General features: G+C 36.3%; 1 protein-coding gene across 1 annotated transcript; it reads left to right on the top strand.

The window, feature by feature from the left end:
* The first annotated feature begins 10,324 nt into the window (after positions 1 to 10,324).
* Positions 10,325 to 24,172, top strand: LOC139958606 (T-box transcription factor TBX20-like). Its single transcript, XM_071955804.1, has 7 exons — positions 10,325 to 11,104; positions 17,252 to 17,600; positions 18,396 to 18,669; positions 19,519 to 19,683; positions 20,297 to 20,373; positions 22,930 to 23,159; positions 23,835 to 24,172. Exons 1-7 carry the CDS (start codon positions 10,990 to 10,992, stop codon positions 23,966 to 23,968), a joined length of 1,344 nt encoding a protein of 447 aa, XP_071811905.1. The 5' UTR covers positions 10,325 to 10,989; the 3' UTR covers positions 23,969 to 24,172.
* Positions 24,173 to 25,659: the final 1,487 nt, after the last annotated feature.

The raw sequence follows: 25,659 nt of genomic DNA, 5'->3' as shown, positions 1-25,659 counted from the left end.
CCAGGTGATTAATGATTAAACTGCACATTGTTGGAATTGATTGAAATTGATAGCATATTGACAGAACGTTTGTAAACAAACGCACACACCCACATACACACATACTTTGCACAATTTATCAACAGAAATCATCTTGTGACAAAGGGGAAATTGATTCTGTTCGCGACAAATCGTAAAACAATTGGCAATCCATTGTTGGGTGGTGATCTATGATGCATAGTTTGAGAAGAGTGGCTCAGAATGCTCATGTTTTTCCGAGTCTCATAACTTTTTGCAACATATTTGTGTTACATTGCTCATCTAGCGATACACCCAGAACATTACTCAAACCTGCTTTCCGTCTTAAAACAATGGTTTTTACATGGTTATTCAATAGAATGTTATGAGCAAAACCATGTAGAAACCAACCAACCAGAAAATAAGCAAACCCCCAAATTTAAAGTATTTCTTTAGTTCAGACATTTGTCAATAATTAAAGCTTGATCTGGTAAATATTTTTAAGTGGCTATATATAGGTACTCGTACACTGCTTTAAGTTTGTATACGTTTGTTTACAGGTGGCCATAACTCTATACCAGAGGTAACCTACATACAGCTGGTGCCGTTGTCTGTGCATTACCATTGAATAATATACAGCCTGAGTTATGATGCAAAGGTCTCGAATATTTAATATGTTTTTAACTGTGATTGACACATTTGTTCAGTTTCAATCGTAAAAGTTCTCATACGCTGTGTGGATTATTGTCACGTAAAATCCAGAGTGCGCTTCCACGCCGGAAGGTGAATTACTACCAATAAACAGGTAAACCGCGGCGGCGGAGCTCAATATATATAGATGATGTATTTCATCGAAAAAGGACAGAAAACGAAAGAAAGAACAAGCAATGTTGATAGTAACACTCATGTACATGTTACTGCATGCGTACCGTACGTTATTTTCTTTCCGTCGGCGCGAACTGGCACATGTGGTACTTAGAAAAGTGCCGGGCTATGTAGGCTTAGATCAATGGAAGTAGGTTGTACTCTCGAATCGTCACTTCAAGTAACAATACATCCTTGCCAAATAATAATAGCTGAATTTCCCTGAGTAAATCATGAATACGCACATGCGTATAGGTTACATTTTGCTCGTTATGATATAAACTTAAGTTGTAGAGGCCATCAGGTGATGGTTTCGGGCAGTTCCTCCCAGTGGCGTAGGAAGGTCCTTTTGAGTGGTGGGGCTGAAGACTGATGGCCGGCCTGGGGGAGGGGCCAAAGGGGAGGGGGTGTCCCCTTTGGGTGTCCCCCTCCCCTTTGGAATTGTTTGCATTTCCAGGTGGCCTCGGATGCAATTTGGTGCAATATAGCACACTTCAACACCCACTCCATTTTGTAAACTTAATTTTGTATTTTCACCTGGCCTTAGATGCAATTTGGTGCTCCAAATAAGATTTTTTTTCTCATTTCGAAATGAAAAAGGGGTTTTCAGACTTGCGAAGCGGGGGGGGGGGCGGAATGATACTTCCGCCCCTCCACATTTTTCACTGGGGGGCTGGCGCTCCCCCAGCCCCCCCCCGGTTCCCACGCCCTTGGTTCCTCGATAGAAATGCTTCTATTGTTCCACAGGTTAGGCTCCTTTATATACATTGGAAATGATTTTCCAATAAGACAGAAGGCAAGACATTTACACAAGACTTTTTTCTTCTCACTAACAGAGTAAAATGGTACACAAGCTGACCCTTTACTTCACACCGTGTCAAACCAGTATATCCAGTCTATATTAAATCTATTAGAATATATGGTAATAATAATAGTAATCGTTATTATAATAGAAATTAGTAATATTTCGTCAATGACGTGCCCAACAGTTGTTAGAGTGTTACTGATCTAATGTTAGCAAGTCTCATGCATTTGAATAATATAAACCACTAGTATACTCAAACCTGCTAACTTCGTTATCTTGGCAATCCTCCAGTGGTGGGATATTGTGATCTGGAAAATGGACATACGGGTAAGAAGGTAACCCCCTCTGCCTTCCTCGCCCCCTTTTACTCCAGCCACGGTGGTATCCCCTCCTCCTTGAGATATGGTTAGATATGGTTAAGGGTGCCGGCGCTTTTTTCAATAATCCTGATATTTTGCCAACCTTTGCAGTATGCTAATTTATATTCAAGGTTTTTCCACAGTTTTGCCACAAACTCATTAGGCTCCAATTTTTGCTCACCCTCCCTGTTTGTTTTAAGATGATTGCGACTCCCACTTGGAATACCAGTGATTTTAAGCATAGCTCCATGTTTTAAGCTATATATATTATTCACACAATATAGAGTAAACACCATGATGGGCGTTAATAATGGCCCGATTCTCGTAGTTTATATACTAACTCAGGGTTGTCCAACCTACGGCCCGCGTGCCACAGTCCGGCCCGCCGCAGGGTTGCGTCCGGCCCGCCAGATATGCTCTACGGTGCGAAATTTTAGTGAGCAGATTTATTGATAACAATTTGAAGCTATATAATCAATCATTCGAACCTTCTGGGTCCAAAAATCTGCATACAGGTCAGTTTTGTGACACTCTCAGCGGAGGGGGGGGGGGGGAGCGGCTGGACTTTATTCATCTGTTTTATCAGGAAGGAAAATATCGAGCGTAGGGTTCATACGGCCCCTCCTTCATCATAATCATTCCATGTGGCCCTCCTCTGCAAAAGGTTGGACAACCCTGTACTAACTGAAAGCCTCTCAACGTTGCTCCCTAAATATGCGTGAATGTCTACAACTCTCCATAACTATTCTGGCAAATCGTCTACATGTATTTTACTGCCATACTAAAAAACAATTATCCATGCATATAACCTATAACACTTCTCGTTGCCTTAGGAAACATATTGAGGGTCGGAAATCTTGCAGAAATTATTCATTTCTCAGACTTTTTTCCGGCCCACTGGCTATTCCGTATTTTAGTTCTTCTCCTTTTCCCGGGTCAGTGGGTAAAGTCATCAAGCCGTTTTACATTGATTCAGTGAAGTGTTGACTACCTGTCGCTGATCGTCATTAATAACCCGGGACCATACCGTCGAAAGCGCCCGGCGAACCCGTTATGTTTTCTTTGCCGTCAACCGTTGAGAAACTTTTGCCCGACGCTTCGACAATGAGTAGCAAAAACATTGTAGCAGGCACGTCTCTATCGACTGAACACTCGTAAAGATTGTGTCAAGTTCAAGGCAAATGGTTCAAACTTTTTATTATATTTATTTCTATTCTCCTTCTAAGTTCTATTTTTTTATTATTTAAGCTGTTAAAAATACTGACGGAATTAAAAATAACATATTTCAGGTTAGCTGTTTCGACACGTTATGCTCAATTTACGGTTTGCCATCGCTGTAAAATGATGAATGTTTTTACAGGGGGGAAAAAGGAGAATAGTTTATACACTCAACTTAAAAGTTTATGTGTGAATGTGGTTACGAAGCGAACCCAAAATGTTTACCGTTGAACGCTTGATTTATTTTCATGAGAACAGACTGCAAACTTGAGAAAAGAGATCGCTGAAGGATGTACGTACAGGTAATAGGAACAGGCAGAAGAAACACGCAACAAAGGTCAAATCATTGTGAAATATGAAATCATATATTAAAATGAAAGGTAACTTTCTCTCTCAAAATCGAATCAGTGGCCTATATATGTAAAAATCTTCGTCTTAAAAATTACAAATGATAATCTCCCTACGTCGATATAACATAATATACATTCTCATGATAACGCGGCCATTTTATGGATATTTAATGTGACAAAATGTCTTAGAAGCAATATAACAAACTTGAGTATATAATTCACATGTACGTGAGTCAGGGTAATGTTCATTGATTGAATAAAACGGTGTGCGTGTAAGAGAGGCGAGGTTTAATTGAAAGGTTTTGTATTTTATAGGAGGGGCTCCGGGTTAGGGTAGGGGGTGGGGTAGGGGTGGGGGTTGGGGGACTGATCAAAATGGTCGCGTGGGACGAATTGGTAAAGGTATGTAAGGAAGTTCAGACAGTATATTGGGATAGTGGTATGAAGGAATTTATGTGCTGGCGCCCATAGAATACGTTTCCGTCAGTTAAGCTTGATAACAGTAGTGGTTTCGGCTGTATGTGCTATGGATGATGACGCCATCGTTATCTCCCTGTGGGGTTGAGTCGCTTTTTACAATTACTATCGTTCTGGTTTGTCTTCGTGAAAGTATTCGTCGTTTTGACAATCCGCCTGCAGTGAATGATTCGAAGCTTGAGCTGGTACAGATCAAGGTATATAGTGATAATCTATTAATGACATCAGCAGACAGTAAACTCAGCAGCAACATAGTGTGTACTCAAGAAAGAGAATAACCAAACCCCGCATGTAGATAGATGAAAAGATAATCTATGGGATCAAGGTCACAGGGTTGTCGGTCAAATAAAACGGTAAGAGGAAAGGAACGGAGACCGTTTATGATGGCGACTCAATTATTGCTGAAACGCGGTTCAGATCCTCTAAAGCGGGGTTAGGACCAAAAAGGCGTAACAATATACTTAAATTGACTAATTATACTGTTCAAATGTTTTCGAGTCAAACAGTCAAATATTACAATACCCGGCCTACATGAGGTCGTCTTCGACGATACTCGGGACAACATCCCTTTCTTTATAAAATGTTAGATCTACCCCAGTGCAGGACACGAAAACTTCCGAATTGTGTTACATGCATAATAACGAGTGGCTGAAGCGAGCATACAGTTAGTTATATAAGGGGTATAGAGTGATGTCATGGGACCCCGAATGGCGAAGATGAAGCGCGTATACCCTCCAGTTGTCTTATAACTCCAGTGGTGTTGAATTTGCGCGATAGGTTGCACCTCGCCAGCTTGAAGTTATTTCCGATGCCTCCACCCCCCCACACCCACCCCCGATATCCGTGGTCCTGGAAGTGTGAATATTAAATATGCATGGTCAGACTGACAAGACGTTACAGTCCATGGCAATGTAAACATACGGCACAAACAGAACACAAAGAACCGATGATTGGAACAATGATGGTAAACATCACATGTGACCTCTAAATGGTCGTTTTTGTCTGAGGTGACCAAAAGGGTTTCTTTCAAAATACTGCTGGAGAATACAGGACATTTTCGCGTGTAATGTTCAAGTCGGTCGTTGCTCCTTTAAGGTATGTTTGACTTCTGGCTGTCGCCATCAGATAATGCTGTAATCCTGCATTGTATCTGCAAGTTATCAAACTCGACACCAGTAATCCGTACTACACTCAAGAAAAAAAAAACCCGGGCACGGCATCTACATACGTAAGGTGACGCTGCAATATTATCGAATTATTTTAAAGGCGGAAGAGGGTTAACGGGGGTGCCCTGTTCCAGTATGAAGAGAATAAATCAGTTGAACGAACTAATAATTAGTATATCGTCAAAATTGGATGGACTTCACCTGAAGTGATGACTTTCTATTATTGTTATACGTTGTTAAGTTGCTCCTTTTAAGACCAAACTTGTTTTTCAGAAATAACCTATACAACACATCGCAATACTGCAATGATAACGTCACAGATCCCTATACTTGTGACATAATGTCCTTTCCGTGTTTGCGTTGTGGTAAATGGTCATCAGAATTTTACTATCAGCTTAACTTTATTTGAAAGAGACAAAATTATTTGCCTAGAATTTCGCAGTTTCCTTGACATTTTGAATTAGACTATTAATATGCGAAGAAGTTGTAAAAGGGGCATCAAACTGAATTTTGAACATGAGCGACCACCCCCCCCCCCTCTATCATGCTCTTGGGAGGGCGCCACTGATGATCTTTAAACTAACACAACGATTCACGATGACGTCATAGTCCAATAAAAACAGACAAAAAGATTGGAGAATGACGGTCTTTAAAGTTCAATAGAGGGCGTGCAATGGATCAAGAATTAGACGATTGGTTGAAGAGACATATATATCTGGATTATGTTTCCTCGCTCGACCCTCCTTATAGCGATGAATATTTACTCCCGTTGTCGTTTCTTCAAGTACTTTTAGATGGATTGGTCGCACCGCGTCAAACAAAACAGTGGTTTACTCTCGCGAAGTTGTTGACAGGCTTACGAGCAATTACGCTGTTCTTCGAGAGTACGACGCTTCCGTCGTAACCTCACGGGTTTTGTAGCCCAGTGAGCTCACCATCCTCGACGGTAGTACAGTATAGAACCCTTTAGGGAACTGGTGAAGTTCACCGGAGGTGCGAGTAGGTTCATGATCAATGGGGTTTTCGTGGATGTAATTTCCCTTGGCATATTACACCCTCCACCGAAGGACCGCAGAAATTATACAGAAAGCTACATAATAAATGCTATGTTTATGATATATTTATTTATATATATATATTTATATATCTATATATACTGGCCTAAACAAAGACATGGGACCCCTGAAAAACTATCAGTTCTACAAACTTATATGTAATCCGTTCTTTGCTCCTTAATCCGCTTCCTGTATAGTCATGTTTTATTTGGTTCTAATTCTATCAATGACACTTGAACATATCTAGCGTCATACTTTCATTGTGTTACATTTTGTACTTTTGATTCGACTGCCAAGTATTGCTGACGAAGGTCCCAGGGGGACCGAAAATTCCAATATATTTTCTAAAACAATACTCCTTATTTGTCAATTATGAGTCATATCTTATTTCTCTGGTTTTCTCTAATGATATATATATATATAAATATTGGCCTTTATATACAAAGTGTTATTATTTGATATTTCGATATATTTTACAATATTTGATCGTATATGGTTAACTGAAGTTATAGTCTTACTAGAAGAAAGAAAGATGAAACATAAGATAGCAATAATGATGAAAACAACACGTTTGAAAGTATTTAATAACCACATTTATTGAATAATATATTTAGAGACATATATTATTTTATACTTGTCAGCGTTCATTTATAAACTTCATGAGATATTAGAGCATTGCAATGAAATGTATATTCCATAAGTTACAAACCGTGAGTTTAGCAATTAGCCAATTAGGTGAGTAGCTTAGATGTAAATTAATTAAATATTCATGTTATTGCTTTGTTCGTCCCGATGGAACACTTTTCCTTTCAAGATGTTTGAAAATATAAAAACGTTCTTATCTTGTAACTCAGATTACGACGAAATAGCACATATTGAGCAAAACCAGGCCCCCAAATGAACCTCTTTATTTTATTGAAAAATTAATTTAGTTACAATTCTTGCGATGTATATAGTTTATCCTGGTGATGTGAGAACATATTTACAATCTAAACCGGTCATTTTCTCTTTGTGTACGGGAGAGTCTCTGTGGTTTAGATAGAGAATCGACGCGCTTTTGTGCTATGTCAGAAAAACCAACTGGTACACATAAATACCGGGACAAACAAACGTGGCTTATATTGCTGGAGCAATTATTGTTATCAATTTGTCACAATATTTGTACATTAAAAGTGACCGATAAGCTAAGGCCAATATTTCACAAGTTTTATTGACGCCTAAATTATGGTCACGCCGTAAATATGATTTTATTGGATGAGCTCTGGACCAGAAGTCCTATAGATTGAATGCGAAGTGGGAAGGAGCTGGGATCGGGGGGGGGGCAGGTGAGTGGGACATAGTTGGGTAATATATGTTATGGTTATCTAAACATATATTTTAAAGCTCATTCTTTTGCGCTTCGAATTGGTTCAAGGCCCCGCCATATGGGAAGGATGAGAGCGGCGGGAAACTCCTAAAACGTCCACACCAATGATTTTCAAAAGTGGGTGGGTATTGAGATTAATATTTTCAATTTAATACAGAATTCAAATTTCTGTACATTTTTTGGGGGGTATTCGCTTGAAATAATCGATTACAATTAAAATAGTCCTTGTCATTGATGCAATAATATTATATAGTCTCTATATATAATTTCGAGTTGGTTAGCATCATGATTGATCTCTAGAGTTTGGCACATATGTCACCAAAACAGAACTATAGCATTGTTTGGTACAGGTGACAATAGCCTACAATGGAATTACGAAATTCCTTACCGGTTTCGAACATCTGGACATAGCTAGTTGGTTATGGTGTCCGGAGGCCCCGGTTCGAATCCCGGTGGATGCTGGAAGTTCTACACTCTTCTAGATTTTCCAGCTCATTAAAATTTTTAAATATACATATACTCATTTGCCTTTGTCGTTTATTTCCATTAAATTTAACAGAGACTGTTGAAAGTATCTCTTTCGAGATCCGGCCATGCAGTGAGACAGCAATACAAACAGTTAAATGTTTTGCATATTTTCACAATTCTCCTTTCAGTTGAAAGAGGTGAATGAGTAACAGTGTTTGGAAGGGACATATATAGGAAAGGGCTCGGGCTGTTTATTTGTAGGGTCATGCATGAACGTGTGATATTGTGAGGTGTTAGGCATAATGCTATCGTGGCTTTTCTTTAGGAGGGGGGGGGGGTGGGGGTGGTTGTTATTAACCTCTTTCTATATCCGTAAAATTATGCAGCCCCTTTACCCAAACCCACAAGGGTTTGTTACAGTTAGGGTATTCTTCCTTGCATAATGACCGTGTCTTCTATTTGTAAATTATAAGTGTTATAAACAACCGAAAGGAGCAATAAAAATAGAATAATAAAATAATACAAAACAATGAAAAGAGAAGGAAAGAGATAAATGGCGCAAACGTCATCTCCGTCCCACCCAACGTCATGATCACGTGGTGACCGGAGTATACCATTCGGTCACTGCACAGAGGTATTATTAATGCAATGCACGAGCAGATGATGTTTGTTGAAGCAAAGACAAGTCGCCTTGCGTGTTCCTATATTACCATCAAATGTATTTAAGTCTGTAGCAAACTCCTGAGTTATTTATAAACAGTCTAGACAGGTAAAGGTTGGTATTGTGTCTACTCGAGATAAATAAAGATGAAAAGCGAGAAGATTGACTACTACCAGCCACCCCGGCTGTTGACAGTTTTTCCCTTTAGGTGTGAATGTGAAACGTGATGACTCGAGAACACATCTTAATTTTCTTCTCATTATTACAAGCAACACGTCCTCATCTGGTAAAATTATCCTTAATGAGTCTAAACCATCTGCACCAGTTTATCTGACAAAGCTCTCGCCATTTCCACGCGCCATTAAACCAGTAATTCCTTTCACCAGACTTGATCTTTAATCCTAAGCCAATTAAAGGTGCCACCGATTCCCTATTCAAAACGTTGTGACTTCGTTTGATCCTTAAGAGAGGGTGTTAATAGGGAGAAATTACCTAATTATAAGCAAAATAAATACAAAGAGACCCGACAACGGGTGGCTTGAAAACTCTCTCGAATATTTCTAAACTTCTTGACCACACAAAGTGTTTTTTTACTCGGAGCCTCATAACGATGGCATATTAGCAATAGTTGACTATCAAGCACTTGTTTCTGCAGCTTGATCATTAAACTAATTAGATCGATTTTCCGAGAAATACAAACAAAAACGAACCAACATATACCCAGCCAAGTGACCAAAACAACCATACCACTTACACGTGCTTATACACCTGCCAACAACAACGCACGCTTGTCGTTCAAAAACAGAGATGCAGGCCTTTAGGTGAGGAAAAGACTGAAAATTGCAACCCCCTCTTCCCAACCACTAAATGGTGCTTGTGACCCCCCCCCCCACCCCGATTCTTAGTTAAAATCTGTCCCTTACTAAGAAACGAGTTGTGCTTTGCCAATGCCCTCCGTGATAGTCAATAACTTATCAAGCACCTTATCAAGTTAGAGATCAATTAACGAATTGACGGACTTATTTCGTGATGTCACAACAATAAATGACGATTTAATTGTCTTTGAATTATTAAAATTAGAAGGTGTCTCTTAGCGCTCAAAGTTTCTTTCAATGCGTTTTCGAATCATTCTTTTTCCATTGTTCTTATAAGCTATGGCAGTAAGGTCGGGTATGAAAAGATAAATTTAATACTGACAGAAGTGGTATATCCCATATCAGGTACATATAGACACACTCGGCAACCTGGTTTCAAAGAATAGCCTATAATAAAGCATATGAATGATGGAACACCTAAGATGTAACATTAATAAATAATTAAACAATATTTCTCCTATACACATTATTGGCCATACCATATAGAATGTGATCTTGTCGTCTGCTTGGCGGGAACAGTGATTTTGTGCACGATCGTAACGTTATACACTATGCCCTTCCACTTCTGGGTTGTTTCAAGTAACGGCGTTCAGTGACGTCACGAAATCGGAACGAAACAACGACGGAGTTCGATAGACTAGAGGGAGCTGTCATTTGAGCAACACTTTATTTCTCACCTCTTGTTTGGTGACTGTTTGTTTTTAGAGGTATCGTTTGCGACGGATCAGTAAAAACACAAAATCCGCCCGATGGTCGTCACTATAACCCTTAAGAGACAGAGGCTTTACCTGGTTTGAGTGCACTATTCACTTTGTTGACTTCGAGGACAATAACGGACCAACTATAACTGTTAGAAAGTTAGAAGTGACGGAAATCAATTACACAGTGATCGAATTTATTAACATTTTACCTCCCTTCAAGTTTGGGCGAGTTTGTTACTTCCTTTGGTATATTTCTAAACGTTCTGTGAGGATCGCGACTAATTTTCTCTACTGAAACGTATTTCTTAGTTTATGTTAAACTTGAATCGAGTGGAATTGAAAACTTTTACTAATGCGGTTGAGCTACATTATGAGCGTATTTTTAATCATTATAAATTAATATTAATTTTTGAGCAACTTAAGAGAAGATCTCGACATCTTCAAAATTAATTCATTAATTTTATGTTGATAACTTATATGTGGATATATTATATTATTACAACGAGATCGAAGAATTAGTCTTGTGGGAAAATGTTATCGGGTCTTGAACACGTTTAGTCCACGACTGAGAATTATTTCCTTTCAACTCGGATAGGAGAAGTTTTATAGCGATATTTCCATCTCACCATGTATTCTAAAAGAACGGAAAAGCAAAAATTAACAAAACTGTCCTCTCGTGCTGCCGCATTCTCCATCGAGTCGCTACTAAATGACAACACTGGGTCAAAGAAAACGAGAAAAGGTAGGTATCAGGTTTTTGGCTGCTAACTTTGTGAAAATTATACCATATAGATACGGTATATGTGCCATGATGTGTTGCCTATGGCTTTGCACGAAGATCAACGTGTAACTATACCTGAGTGTAACTTAATGTGCACAGGTCGACCCTCCAAATGTTCTTTTTAAAGTCTGAAAGTTAATCAATATTTTTTACGAGTTATCTATTCAAGTTGGATTATTACTTTTTGTTGTATATACGTTTGATGTTTATGAACTTATATATGTATAAATGACGTATATGAGTACTTGCTTACCGCCAATATTAACGTCATTATTCATTGTAGAAATTCTCATAGACTATAGACTATAGCAATTAGCTATGGAACTGTCTTCAACTGTCCGGGTACATATGGGAAGAGCCCTAGAACAAATTGAACATGTAACCATCTTCCGTGACTGTGTGGGACTGTGAAAGTGGACTGGTGGGGTACAAAGGCAAAATGATAAATTAATATTAAAAAAGTATGGAAGTAAAGTGGGATTCTCTTAGTTTACTTTGACTTCAATCTTTAGAGACACGTATATATATATATATATACATATCTCCTTATCAGTTTTATATTTCTGAAATTTGTCAGAACAACTTTATGAAGGTGAAGAGGGCATTAAATAGATATTGAGCACTTGTTACGTACTTTTCTGAATGACTTTCGCACCAAAATGTTTTTTTTTTATTTTGTATTAAATATACAATTTTCTACAACACGTATAAACTTTTATTTTGGTTTAACTGCGGACTGTTTTAATTTTATGGAATGTAAAATATAGGAACGATATATAACACATTAATTTGTGTACATCTTGTTGATGAACATGTGAGAAAGAGGCAGTTTGACGGAGGGTGCTTGGGGAGGTTAGATGTACCGGATTGGGAGGGGTGGGAGAGGGGGGGGGGATGTGTATGTTATGATATAATTTTGTAATGTTTAAGGGTCCAAGGAATTGTTGATTTACAAAATCGAACACAGCAAAACCTTTTTTTGGAATTGTTTTGCACTTCGTAATTCAATTACTGCCATTACATGATTAAAACAATGATTGAAGAGATATTTATAATGCGAGGAATATGAATTTACTTGATACCATGCACCCCGAATATTGTCTTACTAGCATACTCAGTCGAGTATGTTAGAAGACTAAGGAACATAGTTCTTTTAATATATATTTTGTGTATATTATTTCACACTAAAGACATACTCAATCACATCAAATCTTACAGGATAAAAATGGACGTTGGAGTGTTAATTCTCCCTAATAAATGGTCATAACTTGTTACAAGTTCAGCGTAGCTCTGAAAAGGCTGAAATATTGCTTTTCTGAGAATAAAGATAATTAAGTATGTTAGCTATCCAAATGAAGGTTTGCGTGATACCTGACTGTATGATGCTATCAAAGTTTTCATATTAATTTTTTTGTTGCTCCATTTTTTTTACTATTTCTGAAAGAAAGACTTTTGCAGGTTGCAAATACTGTTGAATATTCATGAATTGTTTAGTATGAAGTTTTGCAATATCTCATCTATATATTATCAATCATCGGATTTTGAAGTATTTATGACAAGAATGTTTTCATCTTTTCTATAACATTTTCAAATCGATGACAAACTGATGTACTCAGTTCACAATAACCCTGGTTACAGATTTCTAATTTGAAAATGAAAACATAATCCCTAAAATGTATGGTTTTCTTTACTTGAAAATAAGATTAGTTATAAATTGCAAATGTTAGGGCGACCATGTATGCTTTATTCAAGTTAGCTATATACGAGGATTGAAGCTTGAGAATATCACTGCAACATTCATTGCAATTATGTCTAGTGAATATATGGTATGGCTCCAAAACCAAGACATGGAGGTCCCTTTATGGGGGGGGGGGGCTGAAGTCCCCTTTATGAACCTCTCAGCGAGGCATATGCTACTGAGATGAATTCGGCTCAGTCTTAAACAGTTAGTTATATACCCGCTTGATGTTAATAAAATAATTTGTTTATACGCGCTCACATGAGAAAGTCTGCATGCATGAAAACATACAAAACGGCCAAAGATTGAGGAGATTAATTCATCTTAGATATGAGAATTTCCAGAATATCAGTTTTATGGATATAGTAAACTTGTTTTGTCAGACATATACAATAATGATTCGAATGTCTGGAATTATTCTTATCTCAATGTTTGACATGAGTTTAAGAAAGTAAGACTATTTCATTGTATTCAAATTCGATTTGTTTTCCAACTGTTAACGAACCCCCACCATAAGGTTCAATTTCGAGAAACCAAGACCCCCCCCCCCTTAATTGTGTGTGTGTTTGGGTCGGGGGATGGTTCACAAATGTTTATGTTGTGTATTGAGGGCTCTGTCGTGATAAAAGAGGGTAAGAAATTGGAAGCAATTATAAGCGTGCGACATACAAATTTGTATGAGGCGAATGTAAATTTGTATGAGGCGTATTTAACCAGTAGCCTATTTATTCCCTCCGTACCTTCTATGCCATTGTGAGGGTCGCCCATGCACTTTAAAGAAAACAATTTTCAAGTTTTATGTAAATATTTGATATTATTTTCAAAATTGTACGATGACCTGACACCACATGACCAAGACAAAAACACAATCCTACCACACGTATACATACGAGACGCTCGAATGTGTCCTTGGGCAAGACATGTCACTATCAAGTAACTGGATTCACAAATGATATCAAACCCGAAGAAACCAACAGTGAATCTCAAATTCCAAACAAAATTTGTATTTTCCATATATATTGATTATTTCGCTTAAAATAATATAAGCTTACTCTCTTAATATGACAATTTTGTTTGTTTTTCATTGACAATTTGAATAACAATTTTTACGAAACGCAGAATACCAAGTATTATAGAAGTGTGATTGCATTGATCAACCTCCTTAATTGTTTATAATCAACTAATAGATTCCGCTTTTGTTTTTAACAAATTTGTCACCTATAGAAACTTTCTAATGTTCATACTCAATGTCTAACGCAATAATCAAACGAACAATTATGTCATTACCCTAAAATAGTTTTGGTTTTATCTCTTTTAAACTTTTTTATTATTTTGGTAAAGTTTGAATTCTATTGGATATTAACAAATTTATAACAATGCAGTCTATAGCTTGACTAGATTGAGATGATAACAGGAAATTTTGAAAATATAAATTATATAAATATGCCCATTGGCAATTAACAGCAATGTGAAAAATGTGCCCTGGCGACCAATGGAACGACTTTTTTTGTAACTTTCTAATGAACTTTAAAACAAAAATAAAAATATCCTATTTAAAAAAAATAATTCCAATGTTATTTCGATGTATTCTTTAAGGAACCGCTATTATAATGAACGCTAAGCACTCGTTGGCAAGACAAGTTTCTTGGAATCCAAATGTTTGGTTTGTAGGTTTATATTTTTGGTGACTGTTAATCAAGAAGTAGATATTCTTTATACTCTTACGACCTACTTTTGCAGCTTCTTCTAACCAGCGGTGCATATACCATTGAAAGGGGTATCAATGTGTTCACACATGGTTCCACTTGGCTTGTTTTTCAGGGGCACGATACCACCAAATACTTTTAATACAAGAAAAAAAAATCATCACAGGCTGCGACCAACGGAGAGGGTTTTTTCTTACAGGGTTACTCGGCACGTAAACGGTGTGTCTTCCATCGTTGTTTGGGGAACAGTTTAAACAATTAACTTTATAACAATGATAACAAAATTAATTTATCTGTTAATTGTCCATTAAGTATAATTATGGAGAAAGAGGAACGGCTTGATTATCAGACTTTGAATTTTCCGTTCATTTATTATTTATGTAAATGATTTTTTTTATTAAGTGTGTATATCAGAAAATTTGCATTTGCATTTTAATAAAATGACATGAGATTACTAATCAACACTGAAATAAACCACAGATAAGCTTTCGGATTCTGAAGTTTCGGATTCTGAGGTTTAGCCAGAACACTAAACTAACTTTTCAAATATTTTCATCACTAGTTTACAGTCACTTTCACAGATATACTGAAATTGATAAATACGATCGCAATGGATAAAAGTGAGACACTCTCCTGAAACGCTTTTGTGATTCAAAGGTACCGATAGCTCAATAGACAGCAATTAATCCCCCATAACCCACCCCCTCGAGGCAGACAATAAGCTAGCTAAGAAGTGTTAATCTTATTAGAAGCCCTAAAGAACACTGTTTGAAGAAACGAAAGCAAGAATCTTGATTATTGAATGTTTTTGAAAATGTCGTCACTATACGCTGTACTTTGCATTGTAGTTGGATTATCATAACATTGAAAAATTATGCTCTAAAACGAAATAAGATACAAAATGTCCATGTTTAGCGTCTTATATAGGCCTATATGACAGTTTATCATTCAGAAAGGCAGCCAATAGCCTATTGCAGTTAGATATCTATATAACAACTGTACAAGCTCCGAATTTGCTCCAGATGTCGAACCGTTTTTGTGAGTCAATACGTTTATGAAAAAGATTAGATTTGACCTCACTAATGGTTACGGTTTAGTGATTCGGCCAGACAGGATGGGATCCAATTTTACAATGATACACCCTCCTTAATTTCAATTACAAGATTAAGTTGCTGACAACTAATTAAAATACTGTCAAAAATGTAACAAAACAAACAAGCGGTTCTTTCATACAAAGGTCACGTGATACCGTAGCTTACCTTCACACTTAGGTCATGTGATCTCTGATATAGCTAAATAAAGTGGTCACGTGTTCCTGTCATCTCTTCTTTATATCAAGTATTTGAAAGTCTGTCACGCTTTATGAGTTTAAATTTCTGGTCAAAGGTCATGTTACGTAAATGTGTTACAGCTAGTTGCTATACCTTTAACATGTGTGTTGTATAAAGTTATAAATTAAAAAAAAAATGAAGCAATTCCCATTGTTTTTATTAAGGGGGTGAGTGTTCTCAATAATTTTAATATGATGGTCAGTTTAAGATTCCTTACAAGTCGCCCTTTATACTTTTAAGGTCAAATGACTGAACCAAGAATTTAGCTGGATTTCCTCCCCTCCCCTTTTAAACTTATTTAGAAGGCAAGTGGACATAATTTCTGCTAAAAAACAAAACCATGATATATATTTTATTTATTTATTTGTTTTGCGCAACAGTACAAAGTGGAGGGAAGTCTTCCATAAAGCTTAAAAGCTTAACAATGTGGAATTCTCCCTGAAGAAAGAAAAGAAAAGAAAAGAAAAGAAAAATATATATATAAGTATAAATACATATACATAAATATAAATACAAATTCCCATTAGAGTGTTATCTCTAGGTCTTACGGTACCAATAATCTTAGCTACACCATTCTGGAGTTATCAGAACAAATTAGTTTATACTTAATTGGGGTTTATTCGGTTATGTGTATATGTTACCAGATAGGTAACACATTTTGATGTTTCAGTGTTAAGCCAACAATTTCTATCAGACACACAATCCTAATAACAAACGCTTGCCAATGTGTTTCGTGTTGTTTGGTTTATAATGTAGTCTTTAAATACAAAATATACTCGCGGGTATGTCCCTTAATTATATTTTTCAGACAAATGTGGTAGTTTTAACCAAACTAACAAAAATCGGAAATAGTTTTGAAATTTACTCGCTACATTAGTATAACACTGATTACATATAAGGGCTGCAAATTTGTAGGAGAAAAATGGAAAAATCTTGAACCAAAATAACTTTCAAAAGTCGGTAAATAGAACACCTTTTTAACTATAAGCACCTTTTCTCCGTTGCATATAAATTTTGGTTCATTGTGGATGGGGTACTTCCTCTACCCCATGCCACAACATCCGCCACTGAGGGTCGCTATGATGAGGCAGATGGACATTATGCTACCAAGCAAGATATTTTTTTTTAAACATACCAGGATTTTAAAGTGCAATTTTTATTTTTATCATTTAATTTTTCTCAACTTTCAATTGATTGAGTTAAAGGGAATGTTTTAACGTTAAAGTACATTTATTATTGATCAAAGCTACTCCTTCAGACAAATTGATAAATGCTTTTCGTCACTATAGTAGCTTCTTCGTGTGTATTTATTTATTTTTCTTTCTTTTCTCAGACGATTGGAGATGTAAATCAACAAATCAACCAACATCCTACCATCCATATAACCGACATTTCAAAAATGATACGAAGAAACGGTTTGATGATTTCTACACCTCTGGAAATTCGTATAGATTGTACACTCAGTCTCAGGTAACAATGCCTTTGGATATAAATACCGAACGAGCAAAGTGCATGAGACCGGACACCGCGGTACACCGGTTGAACGTACCGTGTAAAGAGTGTCAAGGGAATGCAAACTGCAGTGACGAACTGGACAACGTGCAATGTCATTTAGAGATTCGAGAATTGTGGGAGAGATTTCACGAATTAGGAACAGAAATGATAATAACAAAATCCGGAAGGTTTGTGAAGATTCCGTTGTTGTCTATTATATTTTACAATATTTGGGATCTATTTTTTTATATCAAATATCTGTTTACTATTGAGACTGTCGTTAGGTTGACCAGGGTATTCTTGAGCTGTTTGGGCAGGGAGACGGTTATTCAGAGGCGTCGGACAATATTGACACAAGGTCCCCATTTTGCATTCCTCAATTTTTCCTTAAGTAGGTCTTTACTATATATATATTGTAACCGCCCCCCCCCCCCAATCCCCCTCGCCAAGAGAGCCGCTATTCTTTAATGAAATTCCACGGTTAGTTGAGATGAACCGATCAAACAATACTTATAGGCGTTGAGTGAATGACACATGAAGCCATTTTCACTGAAGAAGACTGTATATTCCATAGTGTGGGTGGAAGCCGTACAATGGCACTCGTATCATTCGTGCACGTGCTGAAGTTGCTAGGGACTACATTCTCTTTGTACACGAGTGGTCAGTATTTGGTAAAACGATGCATATGGCAGCCGGTTTTCCTTCTTTGAAAATCGGAAAAGAATTTGCTGCAATAAATAATCCAAACTGACACATTATAATTTCTTCATGTAATATGGAGCCATATTGACTGGTCAAATTGCGTCTCTATATAACGCGTTCTGTAGAGAATCGCTTGAACATTTGAAATGGCGCGTATAGGCTTCCATAAAATGAGAATTCCGAAACCTTGCAGTTGGGTACATAATCATAGGCCGAAGTGAAAATTTAATGAATCTTTCCCTTAAACTGATCTAAATCTGATTCTTTTTTCTTCTATTCAGACGAATGTTTCCTGCTCTTAGAGTCTCGTTCAGCGGTTTAGATCCCAAATCGCGATATATCATATTATTGGACATACTTCCGGTTGACAACAAACGGTATCGGTATGCCTACCATCGCTCTTCTTGGTTGGTAGCGGGCAAAGCAGATCCACCAATCAAAAACCGATTATATCTTCATCCAGATTCACCCTATACAGGAGAACATCTCTCAAAACAGATGATATCTTTTGAAAAAGTCAAATTGACAAACAACGCCCTTGATAACCAAGGACATGTAAGTGTAAATGGTATAGCCTATAGTCAAAATAGTAATTATGACGGGCACGTATTAATGGTTGTGTCGTCCCCCCCCCCCCCCTTCGTCTCCACCCCTCCTCAACCATTTTCCTCACCATATAAATTCGGTTTGGTATGTCAATAAATGTATGTTCATTTCAAGAAGATGTTATATGATACACAATAAGGAATGTAATAATATATGTATAGTTCGCTATCATTGGGCTACACCTGCATTTTCGTACATGTAAGCGAATACTGAATACAATTCCTTTCGAAGAAAATTCATATTTCCGTAATGTTTAGGATTATGATGTATTAAAATATGGGTTCATTTCCAGTCCTTTAAAGTGTTTAACATAACACTATCGAGTTACAAGATATCTAGACATCCATTAATGTGACTTAAATTGACAATTCAAACTAGACTGACACACTAATCTGGTTGACAATGAGCTTGTGTCAGTAACGATTTAATGTTATACAGATTGGAAGTAGACTATATAGTAGAACGTTTTTGGAGAAGAAAACTAAAAAGTTTGTAGATGAATCTAAAATATATTTTAGATGTGGACGTAGAATAACGTTCATGCTTTTCAAGAAGTATGACTGATTTTAAAGAGATAAATTTCCACAGAAAATAAAACCGGGAAAATAGATTTTTTTCTCTTGAAAACACGAATTGCAAAAAACATAATAACATGGTTTGTTTGTAAAATATAGTAGGCCTAATTGGATATTGTATGTTTGGTTTATTTAATGTTTCAGGGATGTCACTGACATTCTGTCTTTAAATCAGTTATTAAGCTGTATATTTGTTTGTTCTTCTTATCTCCGATATAAACAGATAATTTTAAACTCCATGCACCGATATCAGCCCCGGGTACATCTCGTCAAAGCAGCCAGAGCAGACCCGCAAGATTTAGAGAAATATTTGGTATCTCAACATACCAGGACATTCGCCTTTAGAGAAACAGCATTCACTGCTGTGACTGCTTATCAAAACCAGCTTGTAAGCCATTTAGACTTCATATACTTACAAAATAAAAAAGGTGTTGGCACCAGGGTGAAGAAGAGGAACAAGGGTAGACGTGGTGGTGGGATGGGATGGTATTTCTGTGTATTGTAGGGTGGGGGTGGGGGTGGGGGGTGGGGGCGTGAATGTTGATAACATAGTGGACGGGTGAGGGATGTCAGGTCAACATCTGCAATAATAAAGTTTAATGCCATATTATGTGCTTCCGTTTGCCTTTGAGTAATGGAACATGATAACATCATGTATAGGCCTATATCAATATTGGCCTGTAGTTGTTTTATCTTGGTTAATTTCAAGACCAACCAACACTAGTGTGGCCAGTGTGAAACAACAACAGTTAGCTAAATTTATAACATGCCTCTTTGTTCAAGTGATATTCATGATAATTATATACTTTCGACGATGAACTAATTGGACTGATTTGTGAAACAAATAGAGAAAGTTAAGCCTTATCATTTTATTAAAGTCACTTTGAATATAGAGTAATGGTAAGGTTGTACCCTTATGAATTACTTATATAGCGTTTCTAAATTGTTAATCAAATATTTTAAGTGTCAATTAATTAGATTTTTGCTTTATCCTTTCAAAGATCACGAGGTTAAAAATTGACAGCAATCCTTTCGCGAAGGGATTCCGAGACTCAACACGACTGACAGAATTTGAAAGGTAACAGTACCGGTAAATAATACAGTAACATGTATATAAATATCTATATTAATGTATATATGATATATAACATATGATATATAATATAAGTTGAAAGGTAACAGTATACAGGTAAGTAATAGAGTAATATATATATATATATATATATATACATATATAAGTGTACTATGATATATAACATATGATATATAAATATAATTTAAAAGGTAAAAGCACCGGTAAATAATAGAGTAACATATATATAAATGTATATATGATATATAACATATGATATATAAATATAATTCAATTTAAATTATTTACTTTAAAATGAGTTCACAAAATATTTCTCAGACAGGGGCCAACCACGTATACTTCGGGTGGGGGGGGGGTCGGGGATTAACCCAAGAACAAACTCGGGGGCTGAATAGAAAAGTTATATATATATATATATATATATATATATACACATATATATATATATATACATATATAAATATATATATATATAAATATATATATATATATATATATATATATATATATATATATATATATATATATATATATATATATATATATATATATATATATAGAAAAATATGCGCAATATTTCCTAAATTATAACCGTGTAATAACTTTGAGTTTAACTCTCCAAGGGAGCAGACGACAGGTTTTCAATAACTTTCAAACTTTTATCAGTGTAAGTAGTTGTACGTTCACGGTTAGTGACTGCCGGGTCAAATGTTTTACGACGAGCCAAAAGAATGAAAAAAAAATAAAATCAGCTTTCACGCATAAAAACAGTAGATTTCATAACCTAACCAAATATCGAGTAGAATTTATGAGGATTTACCTATTGTTAGGACACATAATCGTTTGTCGGTACTGCCTGTGGTTTTGTGGGGCAGAATTTCACTAACCACTTGTACCTTTGCGTAACCTTGACCTACGAACTTCCATGTCCCACGGAAACAGACTCCTTAAAAATGACTTTTGATGGTATCGGCGACACTGTTTTTTGTGTGGAATTATGAAAATCTAAATTGCCGCCTCACCTATTAAAACAACAAGACCATCATTTAGATTCTAAGTATAAATGGGCAAAATCTGTCAACACCTTGGCAGTGAGGCGACAAGAATCTCCGAGGGTCTGGGATCCGGGTTTGTAGCCGTTGTCAAGGAGTGATGTAGTTTGAACATTACGTCTCTCTCTCTCTGGAAAGAGGTTAGTTTATACCTCTCGACATTTTATTACCCGTCACACCAATTAACAAGACAGGCAAATGATAAACCCTGAAGAAGTTTTAAACAAATATTTGGAAGTGATTTTTCTAAGGCTGAGTTGATGGCAGTTAATCTATAAATTTCAGAATGTAGACATTTGCCACGAGAGCGGAATTTCACTTTATCTGATAATTTTTTGTTAAACTGTTTCTCATTGGTCGATTTCCGCGCGCACGGGGGGCAATTTAAAGGATGGTTACCAATGACATATGTAGATAAGTGAGGCATTAAACCAATCAGATAACGCCATACTACCGTCGAGGTTTCTTTCCTCACTCCATTCATTTAGGCAGGCAGAAGGACGTGTTTGTGACGTCATAAACACGTCGTCGGTTCTCCTACCAGGTCAATTGCGATCCGGCTTTTAGCAAAAGATAAGAGGAACTTGTAAATAAATGTGACATAAATTGAGATAATAATATACTGCAAGTCTGACTACTTCAAAAAGTTCCTACCATTAATATACTAAGAGAATGAAAAGGACCGCGGTTCTGAAAGTTTTAATCTTCAATCACGTGACACATTCAAGTGGCTTTTTGGCTATTGAGGACATTTATATATTTCATGTTCGCATGTAATAAATTAAAAGATTACTTCCAAGCGAAATATATCAATCTTTTTCTATCTCTATATTTCTTACCCTTATTTTTTCCCTTCATGGTCTGCTTACAATGGCGACATTTGGAACTCTGGAAAACTTTATGAAAACTGTTTTGGTCATTATTTTAACTAACTTTTTTAAAGCTTTAATTAACTGGTCTTGAAGAACCGCCAGAAGATCGTATAAACATATGTGATCTTGACGAGAGTTTATATCTATATGCAATTTGAAAGCATATAACGTAACCATTGTATGTACGAACCATCATATATTTCCCAAAAGCTAAAGTGTAAAGAGGTATTTCAAATTGCGAGGGATCATAGAGGAGGGGTGGGGTTAAGGTAGAAGTACAGGTAATCGTATGGGTGGGGGAGGGGTAGGGGTATCACGGTGGGAATATAGCGGATACGGGATAGAAGTAAGAGTATAGGGTAGGGGATGACTCATTCTGTATTTTATATTTAGGTACATGATTTGGTGGAGTATTTTAATTACATCCCGTTGCTGAGGACATTTATTTTATTTTATTTTATTTTAAACGAGCAAAACACCGTTAAACTATATAGGTATAGTTGTACGTTATTCTCGAGTTCATTTCTACCCCACTGCCTTCCTGACTCTTATTAATAATTCATTCAGTGTATTGTTTATTACTGTGTAGTTTTATTTGTTTGTCTACACGATGACAGAGAAAGAGTGGAGAACCTGCTTCAAGACAAAACAACTTTGATGACGCCGTACAGTCAACAAACTCATAAATACTACGCATTTACTGCAGGAAGCGCACCGTTTCCCTTTCAACCCTACGCGCCATCCTTTAAACTGGCGCCACCATCTCCGTCATCAACATTAGGTGTTACGTCACAGACGCCACTGATGGTACCGGTCACAAGGCATCCGTCCACTTTCAAGAATGGAGGTATAATATGCACGATTCAAATTGTTGATGTATAGTCTGTCCTTATAACCTATCTTTCTCTAACCGTATGTGACTAAGCCCCGTCATTACAGTGAAGTATGTCGTTAATTGTATATTACTCCCTCTCCCTAAGAGAGTAACATAAACAGGCCAACTAATTCAGGACGAAATGCCATATGACTGCATATATGAATTATTTTGTTAAGTTGCCCTTTATTTTGGACTGAAATCTCCAGTTATGTTTTCAGCTACTTTATCGTTTCCATTGATCGTAACAGTATTTTGTCAAATTCAACGCTAATTATTACTTGAAAATTGACGAAATACAAAGTTTTGATCTGAGCTAGATGATATGGCTAATACATTTGTCAATATTGAACATTTAAATTGAAATGATAGAAAAGTTTACGTATTCATATATTTTAAGATGACAGAGATATGAATATGCAAAGTTCATAATATATAAGATCTATGAAAGTTTTTGCGCATATTACATACAACGGTACTTATCTTTAAACATCTCTCAGTAATTATGATGTCAATAATTTTTGCTTAAACACGAAGTTTTTCTCTGTTTGAAATTTTAATAAAAATGTTAATATTTGTGTGAATGATGAAACGCATATATATATACAAAAGTTAAGATATTGTTTTCACTTCTTATCTTATTTGCAGATAAATATCCATTATTCGGGCCTCATTGCAATATCCTACATACATCTCTTTTACCGAGTTATTGTCACAAAGTTGCGTCATCGCATTATGAATATGCATTAAGTACTGTAGATGAGGACAGCCAATCAACATAACGTGATGGAGAAAGAAACACGCCGTATATACAGTAGAGTTACAGTCTCAATTTATAAAACAGTGCTTGTATCTTCGTTACAATTTTCATTTACAAATAAAGTTAATACTTAAGACGAATGTGCATATATACCACGGTAACACATTCGTACTGCATCTAAAGCTTTGGGTTAACACGACCCTCCATCCCTCCCTTCCCTCCCCTCCCCTCCCCTCCCCTCCCCTACCCTACCCTACCCTCCCCTACCCTCCCCTCCCCTGCTGTGGCATGATCCTTTACCATGTACTTCAGGTTCAATATTCATCTCATATAGCCTATATAGAAAAAATTATCCGATGTGACAAGCAACGAAAAATGAAACATTTCAATTTAAGGGAAAGAGTGAAATTGTGAAATTTTTAATCTGATACCTTCCGCGTTTCTTTACATCCTTTCATGCGTAAATCATCATCTTGAGCCAAACTTGTTGCTGGTTTTGACATATCGTAAACCCTTTACTTTATATGATCAAGCAATGCAGTTTATTTATGTATAAAGTGCATGGGCAAGCTTCCATAGATACAATGAAGAACATTACAATGTCAGTACAATATTTCGTTTGGGCTTCTATACCATTAATGTAACAAATTTACATGCTATTAATTCATGTAAAAAAACGTGCATGCTGAGTACATGAATTAATATCTAATAAGTGATCTTTGGTACAAAACATGAAAAAATGGTGTCTTATAACATATTGATCAATCGCATTCATATTGTAATCAATGGTCGAAGACACTTTTGATCAAGTGACTAAACCTTATAACTAAACTCAACCTGTTTCTTCAGTGAACGAATATTCTGGATATGTAAAGGTTATCAGTTTGACCCAAGTTTAGCTTCGCTAAATCGACCAGAAGGGTTTCAATTTACTTTTCTTGGAATTTCCACCCTTTAATGTATTAGTCCCAACAGAACATAGCATGGCTGTACACTGATGTAGAAGATTGTATCACTATATCAAGTTTAATACTTTTGTTTCATTTGTAGGACAATCTTTTTCTGATCGTTCGTATTTGTGAATTCAACCAAAATTCATACCCTATTTCATTCAAACCAATCTTAAAACAACGATATTAATAAAAAATAATTTGAAAGTATTTATTGTAAGCCATATTAAGACATTCATGTGTGTTCTTCTCAAACAGAACTAAAATAAATTCAAAATAGACTAATTAAATTTGTACATTCATTATTATTGACTGTAAAAATCAGTTTCGATATTAAACCAACTGTCTGAGTGTGTTTCTTTCATAAATAATATCTATTTTATAAATGTCGACTACCAATTAGGGCTATTCTCACTTACAATAAATTAGCGTGTGCAAATCTCGTGAAAATGACAGAAATGTTTGTCACAATGTTTGTAACATCCAGATTTTACGTAGGTTAGACCTCGGTTCATTTATCTATGACATTTTTGGAGGGACCGCACCGTTGGCTAACTCCGTGGAACCATGTGTACCCAAATCTTCTCTGAATGTGGGCCTGTTACTCTGCAATCGTAAAACTCCATACGGAGAAACATCATAATTTGTTGGCTTCAACATAAAATTGATAAAACAGTGGATTAACAATAACATTTAGTCCCGTATGCCTTACAGATCTGCTTTGCTGGCTCCAATTATAGCACGATATAGCTAGGAAAGTTTT

Source organism: Apostichopus japonicus, chromosome 3 (genome assembly GCF_037975245.1).
Source record: "Apostichopus japonicus isolate 1M-3 chromosome 3, ASM3797524v1, whole genome shotgun sequence".
Taxonomy (NCBI): Eukaryota; Metazoa; Echinodermata; class Holothuroidea; order Aspidochirotida; family Stichopodidae; genus Apostichopus; species Apostichopus japonicus.
The sequence above is the reverse complement of the archived record's forward strand: the minus strand, read 5'-3'. Positions and strand labels throughout refer to the sequence as shown.

Excerpts from the sequence above, each read along its gene's own strand:
- LOC139958606 (XM_071955804.1), top strand. The coding sequence starts at position 10,990 with ATGTATTCTAAAAGAACGGAAAAGCAAAAATTAACAAAACTGTCCTCT. Across the intron at positions 18,670-19,518 it reads CCCTTGATAACCAAGGACAT|ATAATTTTAAACTCCATGCA; the intron begins GTAAGTGTAAAT and ends CGATATAAACAG. Across the intron at positions 20,374-22,929 it reads CGACTGACAGAATTTGAAAG|AGAAAGAGTGGAGAACCTGC; the intron begins GTAACAGTACCG and ends ACACGATGACAG.